Genomic DNA, 15,410 nt, shown 5'->3' on the forward strand with positions numbered 1-15,410 from the left:
TCCGAGGCCGCCGCCAGTCAGCATCTCTCCTACCGTTTCTGCAGCTTTTCCGTCGCCCCCGCCGCCACTCCCCCTTCCCCGCGGAGCCGGCCGCATCCAGCGCCTTCTTCCTCTGGAGGGGAAATCGTGGCCCCTCCAGTTCCCGCTTCTTTGGGCCAAGCGCCGCCTTGAAGGTTTGGAGAGCTGCGCGCGCACCTCCACCCGTTCGGAGAGGTGCGCGCGCACCAGGCGACTGGGAGCCGCAGGAGACGGCTCAAAGAGCCGCATGCGGCTCCGGAGCCGCGGGTTGCCGACCCGTGATCTAGGGTAATTAAGGCAAAGTTAGTCTGAGTTTCTTTCTTATGTTTCCTGACTGCCTCCACCTCTGTGCCCCAGACTTAAATCTTTTTTGTAACAGCCTGTTTTCCTTCCCTGTCAGTGTTGCTTTATACATATAGTCCTCGATTTACAACCATTTGTTTATTGACTAAAGTTACAACAGCACTGAAAAAAGTGACTTATGACCATTTTTCACACTTAATGACCGTTGTAGCGTCCCCATGATCATGTAATCAAAATTGGGGCACTTGGCAACTGGTATGTCTTTATGACAGTTGCAGTGTCCTAGGGTCATGTGATCACTTTTTATGTCCTTCTGACAGGCAAAGTCAATGGGGAAAGCCAGATTCACTTAACAATCATGTTACTAACTTAACAACTGCAGTGATTCACTTAATAAATGTGTCAAGAAACTTCGTAAAATTCATTTAACTGTCTTGCTTAATTATGAAAATTTTGGGCTCAGTTGTGGTCCTAAGTTGAAGACTACCTGTATTATGTATGTTCACTGCCTTGAGTTATTTAATAAAGTAATAAATCTGGGATAAAAATCTAATATAGTAATAATATAAGTCTACCTTATGGAAGTATGCCTGGGGTGTTGAACTATCAGTTTATCAGTGAATTTCTTTCTCAAGAGTTCATTTGTCTTACTCTATTTTCTTGTTTTCCTGTGCCAGTCGTTGTGGTAGTTTTGATCACAGTTCTATGGCTTCAGTGTAGTGAACCTTCTTGGAGGTTGTTGTGAAGATGGGGAAGCTAACTCCTCAAAGCAGTCAGGGTGCTGGAGAAACGCATTTCAACAGATAACTTGAGATAAGAGGATTACAAGAAACACAGACTATTTTACTTGGTGTTAACTGGATTGGAGCATATCCTGACTTGTCTGCAGTGCAAACATCTTCATCACGATGTCCTGTGACAAAGCAGAAAAACCAGGAATTTTAAGTTTATGCCAGTCAGAAGTAGCTAGCTGTAAAGTATTTGGCGTTAAGCAAATAGTATTCTGTTCCCAGTTATTTATGAGAGAAAGGACTTGAATATAGAACCTCCTGTGATTAGGACATGTCTCAGTGATTTTTTGAAATTATATTTGTTATCTTTTATCTTTCTTTCCAGATACGGTTGAGGTTGAAGTAAAGGAATTAATACTGGATGTTAAATATCCTGCTACTAAAAAACAGGTAATTAGGAAATGCATTATTTGGCAGGTTAATCTGCTTTATATCTGCAAATTAATGTCTGTTTCTGTTAAAATTTGTTTTGAACTCCATTTTTATATTATTATTATTAATTTTATTTGTATACCGCCCTTCTCCCGAAGGACTCAGGGCGGTGAACATATTAAAAGACACTGCTATATTAGTGATTAGAGTATTTTACTAGTAGTGTTTTGCTTCAAATTCTTGCCCTCCTGGGTGTTGGCAGGATGGAATTTGGCAATACTTACTGGAAGAAAAGCTGAATACTGTGCACACATTGTAATTATTTAAATTGGAAGAGAGACTATAAGAAAGGGTGCTGCATTCTTTTCTGTCACTGTGCAGGTTTGACAGTGTTGGGTCTTGATTTTCTCTCCTGCTTGTTATAGATTTGATTTTAGCCCCTCAGCAGCTACTGTGCTTGCTCTGCCTGAAGGAAGACTGCATAACATGAAATAATTTAAAAATAATTCCGAACTGAATTTACTTACAACACAGTTCCTGTGTTTACACAGTGCATAAATCTAGTTTATAAAGTACGATCATTTCTGTAGTAAGACTTATCATAAACCAAGGAGCCATTTCATTGGCCATTTCATATTTTCTCTTGATAGCTGCGTGTCTCCTAGGTTCCACTTTAGGACCAGCAAAGTTTCCAGCTCAAGAGATACTAAAGTTAAGCAATAGAGAAGCATATGATACATACCAGTATGTAAACTGTTACTAGGTTTATTTTTAAAAATAGTAGCATGACATGTGAAAGTCTGTGTTATATTTTACTGATAGGCTTTAGAAAGCATCCTGACAAATGAACGCTTGCCGTTATCTTTTCTGATGAACATCACACAAGCACTGATAGAGACCTTAAAAAATCAGGGTAAGTGAATATTTCTTTTCTGCCCATTATGTCACAAAAATATACAGAATAAGGATTGAATTATGGACCCTTGAAAGAATATAATAGTCATTGATAATATTGTGGGTCTTGTTTTTCCTGTTACCGGATAATTGAAAGAAACAAGTACAATTCTCTAAGGAACCATATCTGGCTCTTTGGCTATCGCTGTCTGGCCTGCAGCATTGGCGTTGGCAGGGGGGGTGTTGCCCTTGGGGATGGGGTGGGAGGGGCAGGGCATTGGTGGAGTAGTGGGATGGAATGGCAGCATTGGTGGCCCTCCACAAAAGTCCCAGTTTTTCATGTGGCCCTTTCGGAAATTAATTGCCTTTTCCTGAACCTAAGTAGCATTTTGATACCCTTGCACAGGGGTCAGCAACCCGCGGCTCCGGAGCCGCATGCGGCTCCTTCAGCCGTCTCCTGTGGCTCCCAGTCCTCTGCCATGTGCAGTCAAAAACAAAAAACAGTGGGACTAAAAAAGTTCAACCAATCAATTCAAATATGCAGGGTAGGTGCATATCTCGCCTTGGCTCCACTCTTCAGTCAAACCCTGTTCTGTACGTGTGCGCATGTACGTGCATGTGCACAGATTTTTTGTGGCTCCCAGTTTTTGCTTTTGTGAGGGAACCGGTTCCGAGTGGCTCTTTCACTGTTTCAGGTTGCTGACCCCTGCCCTTGCAGGACAACAAGGGAACACAGTAGTATATGGCAGAAACATTTCAGAATCAAATAATTCTCTTCCCTTCAGGGATTGTTTTGACATCATTCAAAAATGGAAATTGCTCGCTGGAAACATATGCAATGAGTTGTTTAGAATGAATGATTGTATCAAATATTTTCATAAGTATATCACTGGAGATTTGCTTGTATTCTTCCTTTGAAGTTTATGTCAAATAAATTCATTTTAAGATCCATTATAATGTTCTGTGTAGCATCGTCCTTTCTTTAACTTGCATTGAGGATGAGCTCTAATCATCTTCATGTTCTTCCACCTCCAGTTTTGCTGTCTTCCATATTCTTTCATATCAAGGTCTTTTGAACTAGTAATAGAGGCAGGGAAGGTATCCAGAATGACTATATCAGCCATCTAATTGAAGCGAGAGACCAAGGTTTCAGCAGAAAGGACAGTTGTGCTGGCTAGAAAATCCACCAGGGAATTCTAGCAAACTGATACAATTTTTAGATAGGATCCTAAAGCAGATAAAGACTGCAAGGCAGCCCAAGGATTATGACATGGTTCCAGCTGTATAAAATAAGAAATTGAGACAACACAATTAATGATATTTATGAAGGTAAGCCCACACTTCTTGTTCGAAAGGCTTGGGTTGCTACAGGAGGAAAAGGTACAGTAAAAATATTAAATTGTTCAAATAAAAATCTGGAGAACTCGTTAACAATCGTAGATTGAATGTTCATTTTTCAACACTGGAAGGCAAATCGTTGAGATGGCGACTATGGAAATAAAATGAAATAAGAAAGATTAGGAGATAGATTTGTAGGAGATTCATCTTGTGGATGAGTATTGTAAGCTGGAGAATTCATAGAAACATATTCCTTGGATACTTGTTATTACAAGCTTTCAAATGTTGCTTTTTCTTTGATTTGGATTTGATTTCAACTGTGTGTTTAAAGGGGAGTTGACAATTTACTTGCCTATAGGCAAAACCTATCCAGGATCTAACATAATGAAACGGTATCCTCTTGCAGGCTGTTCTGCACTGAAAATATCTTACTTAACAGGCTGTTTGATGAAGCTGCAGAAAGGCTCAACAGCTCAGTTGCACATTCATTGAGACTAATGGGCATTATTTTATTTCTGTCATTCTGACTAGAGATGGATTATATTGATGAAGGGCTGCTACAGTTCTGTACAAATAAACTAAAACTGCTGCAGCTTCACAAGTCAGTCAGCAATTTAAATTCGCAGGATATGCAACCTGAGACAGAGCCATCTGATAACGTAAGTACTGTGAAACTTTGATTTTATGAAAAGAAAAACATTCTTGAAATGCAGACATGTATATATAAAAAGAAAGCATAAAAATCAAACATATATTCAAGGTATATAAGAGTCATGCATTTGTGGAATTTGTGAGCACAACAGAGTTCTCCAGGAAAGAAGACAATATTTGTAGGTCAGTGTTGAATTGTGGAGTGCTGTCTAAGCTTGGTTGTTGGTTTGCAGATGTTTCATTACCCAACTAGGTCACATCATCAGTGCTTCCTGTAGCACTAATCAAGTTCAGTTATAAAATGTCTGCAAGCAAACAACCACACTAAGATTTCCACAGTCTTTCTGCTTCTTCTGTTTTGGACTTCTATGCACTGCACAAGGAAGCCCATTTATGCAGGTGGATCTGTGGCATTGAACTCAGCTCCTTGAACTTACTATTCTGAAATTGGAACTGCCAATATTTTTCATTAAGGAAATATTTTATCAAAAAACTGGCATCTTAATTATGTTGGTGTTTAACATAACAACCTAAGGGAAATCAAGCCTTTATGTATTATGCTTTTTATAGGCATAAAATTATAAAAAAGGATTAAAAATTAATGGCACTAGAATTGGGCAGTAATTGGTCAGTGTAATACACTTTTTGTGGTATACTATATTTCTTAGGAGACCTTTTTTGCTTTGCTTTGAAGTTCTTTTAGGATGCTCTTTTCAATAGTCTTCTTCAGGAAAGCTTTGACCTATGACTAGAATTAAATTATTTCTATTAGTATTCCAGGTTACTTCAGTGTATGTATCCAGTTCAAAATAGAATATATTGTAAATATTTCTAACATCTTTATTTGTTAACTAATGGGCAGCTACATATTTGAAATGTGATCTGTACCAGATGTCCAAGCAATTTTTTTAGAAATATCAATAAATTCAGTTGCATGAAATAAATTTAGTGTAAGATCCTCTCAGTATTTTCTGAATGATACAAGGAATATTAGGAAAAGTATCCTCAACCATGCAACATAACAACTACTTAGCAAAATATCTTAAATCAAAATTGATTATCAGAGAAATTGTGATGAGTGAATATGAGAGTGGTTTCAAGGGCATATCTGATTTTCTCTTATTTCATGCTTTTAAGATCTTGGCTAAACTACTCCGGTTAGATGAAAAAGAATTCACTCGGCTGCAGATGTTGCTTGAGAGGTACAAAGAGCAGAATACCCAGCCTTCAGTACATTTTGTGGAGGATAAAGATGGAATGCTGCCTGTGAAAATTTTCTTGGATTACCTGGATTATGAAAAAGATGCAATTAATGTGAAAAAACTAGATGACAAGGAATACGTGGCTTTAGGTAGGAGCTCGGATTATTAAGGTAACCTTGGCTAAGGAGCTTCTCCACTTGCGTAATAGATTTCTTTTTTTGAATTTAGTTAGAAAGTTTTTCTGAAGGAGCCCCCTGAAAACATTAATATTAGGAAGTACTCTTTATGTTTTACAGAGCAGACTAAAGATTTCCTTCGATCTATGCAATGGAAATGACATTGGGAACAAGATTGTATACCAATAGTCCTCAATTTACAACCCCAATTAGGACTGGAATTTCCATCATAAGTCGAGGTGGACCCAGGTTTTCTGCCTCTTGTTAAGTGAATTATATTGTTGTTAAGTGACTCCAGCTTCCCCGATGTGTGTTTTGTGTTGCAAATCTGCAGAAGAAAGGTTGCAAATTGCTGTCATGTGACAACAGGATGCTGCAGCTGATCATAAATGCAAGCCAGTTGCCAAACACCCAAATTGAGATCATGTTATCATGGGGGTAGTGCAGTAATCATAAGTGCGAATACAGATTGTAAATCACTTTTATCAAAGCTGTCATAACTTTGAACCATTGTTAAATGAATGGCTATAAATTGAGGACTACCTGTAAACAGAAGGAGAATGCATAATATAAATAGCTCTCATTAATGTAACTTACTCTCACTATGAATAGGTCTGATCTCCACCTTCTGATAGATTGTTCTATTTTCAATCAGAAAGAATGTAAAGGGTGAAACGGGGTTGAATAAGTAAAAAAAAGTCTGATGTCTTCTATGTGTATGTACAGGAGGTTTTTTTTTCTGGAAATGTTTACATGGAGAAAGTTCAATAGAAGAAATGTGTCAAACTCTGAAGTCTGCAGGATTTAGCCCCCAGATATTATTGGTGAGTGTTGCCTGTTTCATTCTTTATTGTGGTCATCAGGCCTATATTCTAATTGCTCATTGGTTTATGGCCAATATATGAGAAATAGATGAATAAGAATCATAATTACAGCATAAAGTGGGTGGGGAAGAGAATTAAAACATGGAAGAGGCAGGAGGGGGAGATGACATTTATACACTAGTGGCCAAAATTGTGGAAACCTTTGGGGGAAAGTGTATTTTTGAGGTTTGATGGCTAATAACACCATCTTTTTTTGGAGTAGTGCCATAAAATTATATATCAATGGAAAGATAATCTAATCAAGAATGTAATGCAACATAGTTTGTTCAATTATCTGTACTGCATTCTATGAAAAGTTATAGCCAAATAACCAGAAAAAGGAAGCACAACTTGCTTAGGTTGATACCAGGTAGCTTTCCTTCATCTGATTGTAGCCAATGAGCATGAGTGTTTAGAGAGCCAATTAGGTGTCATCTTGTTTTGACAATGAGCCAATCAGATCACAGTAGGATTCAGTTATTGATGTCATGTATTGAAGCTGAGAGGACATTTGTCAGTGTGTTATGTGATCGCTATCAAGTTGGTTGGGTTTTTTTGTGTTCTTTCATTTAGTGAGCTTGTAAAACGTAATAAAATTAAAGTAATGGTGCAAAGAGTTGACTGGTTGCCCAGAAAGCAATGTAAAATAGTATTGTTAAGTGAAAAAGGCTACAGTTATAAAGAAATTAGAAGAAAAATTGGTGGAAACTTCACCAAAGGTGGCATTTCTATTGTACACTTTTCCCAAAAGGTTTCCACAATTTTGGCCACTACTGTATATAGAAACAATTTGCCCATTTCCATGAGTTTTAAAGAGTTTTGAATTTAATTGAATTAATAATTAGATTATTAATCTGCAACAAAAGACATATATAATAAAACTAATATTTCTATATCTCTGTCATAAAAATGGGATACTTAACTTGTTACAGAGTCAGTTTTGGCCTAGTGCAGGGGTAGGCAACCTCGGCTCTTTTATGACTCATGGACTTCAACTCCCAGAATTCCTGAGCCAGCATAGTCATGAGTCATAAAAGAGCCGAGGTTGCCTACTCCTGGTCTAGTACTTATGACTCCACACTAGAAACCAGGAGACAGTGTTCTAGCCCTGCCTTAGGCATAAAAGCTGGCTGGATTATTTTGGCCAATCAATTTCTCAGATCAGCCCACTTTATGGGGTTGTTGTGTGGAAAAGAGGAGGGAGAAGGAATATTAGGTATGCTTGCCACCTTGAGTTATTTATAGAAATAATAAAGGGAGGGTTAAAAATAAAAAATCTTACCAAGAAAACTATAAGGATTTGCCCAAGCAGTTACCAAGAGGGAAGACTAACTTGGAGGCACATATTATTTAATTTACTTCCATGAAGTGCTGTACTGAAATTTATCTCTTATTTTATTTTTTATTTTAATTTCATTAAAATTTCTTAGTTTCCGCAGTTTTCTTTCCCTGTTAAAAGAGGCTTCTCATTTTCTACCTTATTCATGGGGAACTTAGATACATGTGTAATAATTGTTTTGATCTTAATTATTGTTGCAAGATTTAAGACCGCTTCAATTTATTTCTTGTTAAACATATTTTCCATTCTTTGTACTCTTTTCAATTATTCATGCTTTCTGATTTGAAGAAACCCCATACTAAGGAATTTCCTTATGGTATCTTTCTTTGGAATTTAATTGAGGCATGGGAAACCACTGAACCCTAGACCTTTGTCGGGGTGGGGGGGATTCTTTGACAGGATACATACAACACACAATTAGTTGCCATGTAACTAAAATGAAAAAAACCCCTATATTTTATGGATTAAAATTCTGTTGAGATTATCTACTTTGTTGAAACATATGCGAGAGGAATTAAAAGCAATTTTGCTTAATCAGATTAAGTAAAATTGATTGAAAACATCAGAAAAATGTTTGGCATTACAAAATTAGAATAACTCTTTGTGGAATGTAAATGTGAAAGTTAAGGGGACTGGGGTCCCAATTAAATCATGTTTAAAATGAGAAAGAATGACTGAACAAATGCACATGACTATCATTTGAAATACTGTACGTCTCTGGAGGATAATAACGATATTAATGCAGATTATCATTGAAATAACTTCTGTTTTGTTTAGAAGATTTTACTAAATTTTACTGGGAGGTTTAATGAGAATGGATTTAGGAGATCACCTTTCCAAACTTCCTATCTCTTTTTTTAGTCTCTTCTGCTCAGTGTGTGGCTTTCCAAGGAAAAGACAGTTCTTCAAAGAACCCAGTCAGTTTGCTGCCTTCAAGCTGCGTTATCACTTCTGAGTCGAATGACAGGTGGGAGAAGTTCAGTGAATATGCTCAGTTTCTGAAAACAGGCTGTTGCCAGAGATTGAAAACAGAAATTATAGCTGTTAATAAAGACCTAACACTGCATGCAAATAATTAATTCCTGTGATGTTGTTGAGAAGATCTGAATGCCCACATACTATTGACAGTTAAGAAAATTACCTTGATGGAGATATCCAAGATCTCTTACTATGGCAGTGAAATACTTCTTAAGTCCACACGGATAAAAAATATGGAAGAGGTTCAGGTAGCGACCCCCTAATTCACACAAGGTTATAAAAAGGAGGAGGAGATATAGCATGAGTGGACTTGTAAGATTCTGGTATTATAGCCACTCTCAATAAATGTAGTTTTAGCCTTCCTGTGTAGCTGAAATCAATCTTGCAAGCTTGATATGCAGTATCTCCTCTCCTTTCTTGTCACCCTTTCACTTTGTTAATGGATCTTTGCAAATCTCCATCAGGGTCATCTTCCATACTCTCTGCACATGCTCAGCTGACAGACTTTGCAAATGCTCTCAAAAATGTATAGATATCCTTGGCCAACCCTTTGTTTTTCATAGATTCTCTTCGTCTATCAGTAAACAAGTTTCCCTGCTCATAAGTGAATATTTGGGAATAAAACATCTACAGTGAATGCATTTTTTAAATTGTTATTGACATCCCATATATGCATGTTTTTTTTATTTTGGTTGAAATAGAGGATTCATGGGATTCTCAGTCCGTTTCCCCCTGGTGGCAGCAGATGAGAACAGCCTGTATTCAGTCTGAGAATAACGGTGCTGCTTTGGTATTTGCGCATGTTGGGCATTCAGTAACAGCACAGATAAGTGATAGCGTTGCAGAAAAAAAGGTAGGTAACTTCAGATTCTGCCTTGCCTACATAGCAAAAAATGGCTCTCCCCCAAAAAAATAAAAAAACCAACTCTTAATACTTGCTGCTAAACATCCAATTATAAATTATTTTGAAAAAATGTACAAGTGAGGTCTCATTATTTATTTATACAGGCAATACTGTATGCAAATGAATTTCATATGCTACTTACCCATTATGAATACTATGAAATGGCTATACTAAATTCTATACAGCTACTTCCAGGCCTTTGAACTTGCTGTTCAAAGAGGCTAGGATTTCTGCAATTCTCTCACTAGCAGATGCCAACAAAATTTTGGCATCTCCTGGTTTGTTTTTAGAAGAAAATTTTAACTGGCTCAGCACTGATATCTTTTATCTTGCCTTGATTCATTTGTTTACATTTTAAAGTTACAATTACTTTATAGTTTATTATTGTTAAAAAGCACATTAAGCATCAGTATTGCTAGAAAAATGCAATGTAAACAAGATAAAAATGTTACTTCTTACTAAACAAAAGTTGAGTGTTTTTGAATTTGCTCATGCTGTGTCTCAGCCCTTCTGTGAACACAGATAATAATACACATATTTATATTATCATGTCCTTTCTGCAAGGAGATGAAGGGATGTAGGCCTCCCCCTTTACCCTTTATATTATTAGATTAAGCAGAGCAGCACTGCCTGCTTCTTTCCATCCTCAATTTAAACTTCTGGCAATTTAATATGAAATGTGTAAACATCTTATGTGTATTTACTGAAGGTGCATCTCTTGCTATTTTTCATCTCTAAGGGAACCTTCTTAAAAACAGCAAGTATGAATAGAATACATATGTGCTGAACATATGTCGGAAAGCTGTAATTTGTTTTCTTCTTTCATCTTTGAAGTTTGTAAATCTGGACTTTCTGCGCGCAATATGTAAAATGTCAGCTTGATAATATGAGAAGTTGACAAGCCAATTTTTTATTAGTTTTCCCCAATAACTGTAGGTGCTGATACAGATTCCTGGGAAGCCCTCTCTCTTGATATAGAATACTGGAAGCTTCTCCTGAAACAGTTAGAGGATTGCCTAATACTTCAGACACTTCTGAATAGTAAACTGGGCAAGAAGACAAGCCCAGCTTCTTCTTTGCAGGCTGAGCCCCTCGGGAGACTTTCTGTGAAGAAGTTGCTTGAAGGAGGAAAAGGTGATTTCCCCCCCCCCCCAAAGGGTTGGGCTAGAAAGGGGTGGCAGTTTTCATTAATTTCTTCTCCCGAGGTAGCTACATGGGACTCGGCGAAAGAAAATCCCCAGAATAATGTGTGAAATGGAATAGGAAATTGAAAGAAAAGAGAGGGGACTGAGAAATACAGTCAGTATATTTCCAGTGAAATCCACTTGGGGATAGTTTCATGACATGAATAGTTTTGTTTGTGAACAGTCTGAGCTGGATTCAACCATTTTATCCTTAAGTCCAAATTCCATAACAAATAGAATTACAAATGGCTGTGCACATAGAATAATAATCAAGCAAACAAACAAAAAAATAAATAGCCCACCTAATTGCCACATTGGCACATGAAGCTTGTTCTGTGTAGGATGACTCCCCTTCCCACCCTGAGCGGTCCAGTTCATTCCAGTTTTACTTCTTCCATCATGCAATGGAATCTGGTGTGGTTTTCATGTAAGAACTCTGATTTGAAAGGTAGCATCTTGATACAAGTTTATAGTCTCCTCAAAACCTGTAGGGCCAGCTAGTCTGAGAAGGGTTGAGTAGCGTGAGAGGTAGAAAAGAAGCAGGGGAAGTTCAGAAGGCTACCAGCATTCCCTGACTATGCTGAACCCCCAGGCACTGTCCTTCCAACTATTTTCATCTTATACTCATTGAAATGTGCACAGAAAAGCAATCCACACTCCTAGAGGCACAAACATGGACAAGACGTTGATCAACTATTTAAAGAGCCCACATTAAAATATAGTATTTTAATGCAAGTCACTTGTAAGTTAGGAAGTAGTACAGTCATAAGGCCTCTATATTTATAAACGTTTTAGCTGTTCATAGTTAAAAGGAAATCCCTAATGTAGTAGTCAATGAGAACTAAGCGCTCCATGAATGTGTCTAGTCTTGTCTCCCTATTTGTGCATTACTATATCCTATGGCAGCAAATTCCATAGTTTAAGGTTACAGTAGAAAGGAAGAACCATTGTTTTCTGGGTATTTGCAAACTGATCTTAGACTGTTTCGATTTTTCTTTAGGAGGCATTGCTGACAGTGTAGCCAAATGGATTTTTAAGCAAGACCTCAGTTTGTCCTTACTCAGATTAGGTCGACAGGAAAATGAAGCAGAAAGCAAGGAGGAACCACAGCAGACTGACAGCAATTTTGTAGGTGAGGATGAAGAAGACCAGCCCAGCATGAAGTCCATATTAGGTAAAAAATACCTTCAGGCATGTTCTTTGTTTCTGTTTATTGCAGCAATGGAATGCAAAATAATACCCATCCTTTTTTAAAACATGTTCCCAGAACTACTCCGTTTAGCATATGAACAGTTTCCTTGCAGCCTGGAGATGGATGTACTCCATGCACATTCCTGCTGGGAGTATGTTGTACAGTGGAACAAAGACCCAGAGGTAAAGGAAGCCTTTCATTTCCTTACTCCTTGTGTTTTTTATGATACACATGATCTTACCTGACATTTTCAGATAATGAAAGTAATTCATTATTTCTTATTCAGGTTCTGTAGGTAGAAAATAGGTAGGCTAAAAAATTGCTTTAAAAGTGCCAAAAAAGCCAATGCAGTCTTAGGCTGCATCAACAAAGGGATAGCATCAAGATCACAGGAAGTGATATGATTGGTCTATATGTACTAGTGAGGCCACACTTGGAATATTGCAAGCAGTTCTTGTTGCCACGATACAAAAAAGATGTGAAGCCCTAGCAAGGGTGCAGAGAAGAGCAGGAAATATGATAAAGGATCCGAAGGCTAAATCCTACGATGAATAGTTAAGGGAACTAGGTATAGCTAGCCTAATGAAGAAAAAACTTAGGAGGTGACATGATAGCCATCTTCCAATAGCGGAAGGACCATCATAAGGAAGAGAGGATTGATTTATTCTCCATAGCATCTGAGAGCAGGACAAGAAGCAATGGGTGGAATCTTATCAGAGGGAGATTCAAACTGAAATTAAGGAAGAATTTTCTGACAGTGAAAACAACTAATAGCTGCCTCCTGGAGTTATGGATGCTCCATTGCTGGAAGTTTTCAAGAAAAGATTGGACAACCATTTATGTGGGACGGTATAAGGGCTCCTACCTTGGGTAGGGGTTGGACTAGAAGACCTCCAAGTTCCCATTCAGCCTTATGATTGTATGATAATTTTATTTTGGTATGTGGGTATCATATCCTCTTTGTTTCACAGTGATAAGGCACATATTGCACATTGATATTCTCATAATTTATTAGATGTGATATTATAAAAATACCCTTCCCAAGTTAGCATACTATATTGAGCTGTCACAGTTATAAAGATTGAAACAAAGGACACTTTGTGTTTATATGGAAACTATTTCAATGAAAGGTTATATGTCAACTATACAATTTGTACTTTATCATGTTACAACTTTCCTGCAATTTGCCAGGTATGGTAATTAAAATAGAAATACAGTATAACAAATAACCTTAAATAATATATCAGAATATTTAGAAATTATTTATAAGATATGTCCCATTATATGCTGCTTTATGGTTATTATAACTTTTCCTTCAAACTTTGAGAAGAGTGAATTCAGCTGCTGTTGTTTCTTCCTGAATAACTTTTGAACAAAGCTGAAAACAATTACAGAATCTTAGTTTTTTTATTTGTTTCTGTGAATAGATAGCATTTGTGTGTGTCATGGCCTACACTATCTGGTCATAAAGATTTGTATGCAGAAAACATTCTCTATAACAAAATCTGAAATGAAATAAAATACTTAATAAGTAGTTGGGAAGATTATTGTTTATGTGTTTCATTGCACTGAGTAATATTGGTTATTTTTGTTTTTCTAATCCAAGGAAGCACGTTTTCTTATAAGATCCATAGAACATCTCAGATGCATTGATAATGCTCATATTCAACATGGTAAGAATAAAGAAAGTATTTTGGATGTGTCAATGTGAAGTAGAGAATTTGATTCAGAATTATCTGTGTATTGGGTCCACAGCTGTCATTTTATCTGCAAATTAAAACAGCTTGGAAATATTGAAGTAATCTCAAGTTGGTGTCAAAGCTGGACTTGGTTCACAATAAACATTGTAGGTCATGTTTGTCAGTGCCCCATTATATTAGTACTGCTTATTAATTTATAAATAATTTGTAGATCTCTCAAGGAAACACACTACTACTTGCAAATACAGGAAATATGAGAAAGGCTGAGCCTCTCACAAAGTATTGATACTCAACTCCCCACCTCCCTCATGGATCTTTAACCATGGTTATCAGGTTAGCACTTAATGGCCATTTGCAGGTAGACCTCTGTGGTGAACTGATTCTGTGGAAGGACATACTCTTAGCTGTACATCAGATCCAGACACTTTAGATTTTTCAGTGTTCTCTAAAAGCACATATTTTTAGGTTGGCTTTCATAAGCTGAAACTGTTAGTACCAGCCTTAATCAATTACTGTTACATTGTTAATGAAACTGCTTGGTATTTATATATAAGTAAACTGTATAAATATTTATTATTAGTATTTTTTAAAATGTGCTGCCTATGAATTCACCTGGCAAAACCATTGATATTGCTTTCAGCCAGACCTAAATTTGTGTAACTATTTCAGGAATTGCTCTAATGATGTGGAACACTTTCATAGTGAAAAGGCTTTCTGCTGCTACCTACTTAATGGACAAGGTACTTATTGCATTGTGTTACAAAAACAAGTTAAATAGAATATCTGATATCACTTTCATACCGGTACAAGGGCTGTCGTTCAGTAAATGAAACTTGGTTAGCTCTATGGGCTTAGACTTTTAGATCACTAAATTCAAACCTTTCGTATGACTGAATCTACTGTAAGTTATACAATTCTGGTAGAAGCTATTAGGCTTCTACTTCTGCCTACTCAACGAAGAGGAGCTAATTACTTCTGAGGGCAATTTGGTTCCACTATTAAACACTGCTTACTGTTACTGAATTGTTTTTCTCATACTCAGTTGACATCTGCCTTCTTTTAATGCATTATCTCATTGTTGGCATTCTGGAGAAAAGAGCTTGACTTTCTTTGTGAATTGCATTCAGATACTTGAATATTATTGCCATATGTGGGGTGCAAAACAACACAGAGCATACAAAGGGATGTCTGACCAAAACATTAGAAAGTAGAACTGTTGGTTCTTGTGAATTGAAAGCCATTAGGAAAAGTAATACATGCTACAGAAGAGATGTGGGCATGCTTGCTACATCTGTCAACACTTACTTCAACAAGCTAAATCTTTATCTGGATTCACATGGTAGTCATGCAGTCCACCCCTAATTACAGACCTACTCCTGTCAGTAGGCAGTCAGCAGCTTTTAGGATCAGCAATTCAGGAGAATGCTTAAGGCTAGAAATAAGACTGTGAATTCTAGTCTGCCTTAGCCATGAAAGGCAACTAGGTCACTGTGGGCCAGTCATTC

The 15,410-nt window shown here is 37.2% G+C and overlaps 1 protein-coding gene across 3 annotated transcripts in view; it reads left to right on the forward strand.

Annotated features, from left to right (window-relative positions):
- RAB3GAP2 (RAB3 GTPase activating non-catalytic protein subunit 2) overlaps window positions 1–15,410 on the forward strand; it is a 60,860-nt gene that overhangs the window by 38,196 nt on the left and 7,254 nt on the right. For all 3 annotated transcript variants that reach the window (XM_081312932.1, XM_081312933.1, XM_081312934.1), the window contains 12 exons: window positions 1,438–1,502; window positions 2,307–2,397; window positions 4,248–4,375; window positions 5,505–5,718; window positions 6,472–6,569; window positions 8,809–8,914; window positions 9,627–9,778; window positions 10,747–10,963; window positions 12,014–12,187; window positions 12,281–12,387; window positions 13,812–13,878; window positions 14,575–14,645. In XM_081312932.1, coding sequence (XP_081169058.1) covers window positions 1,438–1,502; window positions 2,307–2,397; window positions 4,248–4,375; window positions 5,505–5,718; window positions 6,472–6,569; window positions 8,809–8,914; window positions 9,627–9,778; window positions 10,747–10,963; window positions 12,014–12,187; window positions 12,281–12,387; window positions 13,812–13,878; window positions 14,575–14,645 — 1,490 coding nt within the window. The remainder of the gene's footprint in view (window positions 1–1,437; window positions 1,503–2,306; window positions 2,398–4,247; window positions 4,376–5,504; window positions 5,719–6,471; window positions 6,570–8,808; window positions 8,915–9,626; window positions 9,779–10,746; window positions 10,964–12,013; window positions 12,188–12,280; window positions 12,388–13,811; window positions 13,879–14,574; window positions 14,646–15,410) is intronic.

Source organism: Vipera berus (assembly GCF_964194415.1).
Source record: "Vipera berus genome assembly, chromosome: 1".
Taxonomy (NCBI): Eukaryota; Metazoa; Chordata; class Lepidosauria; order Squamata; family Viperidae; genus Vipera; species Vipera berus.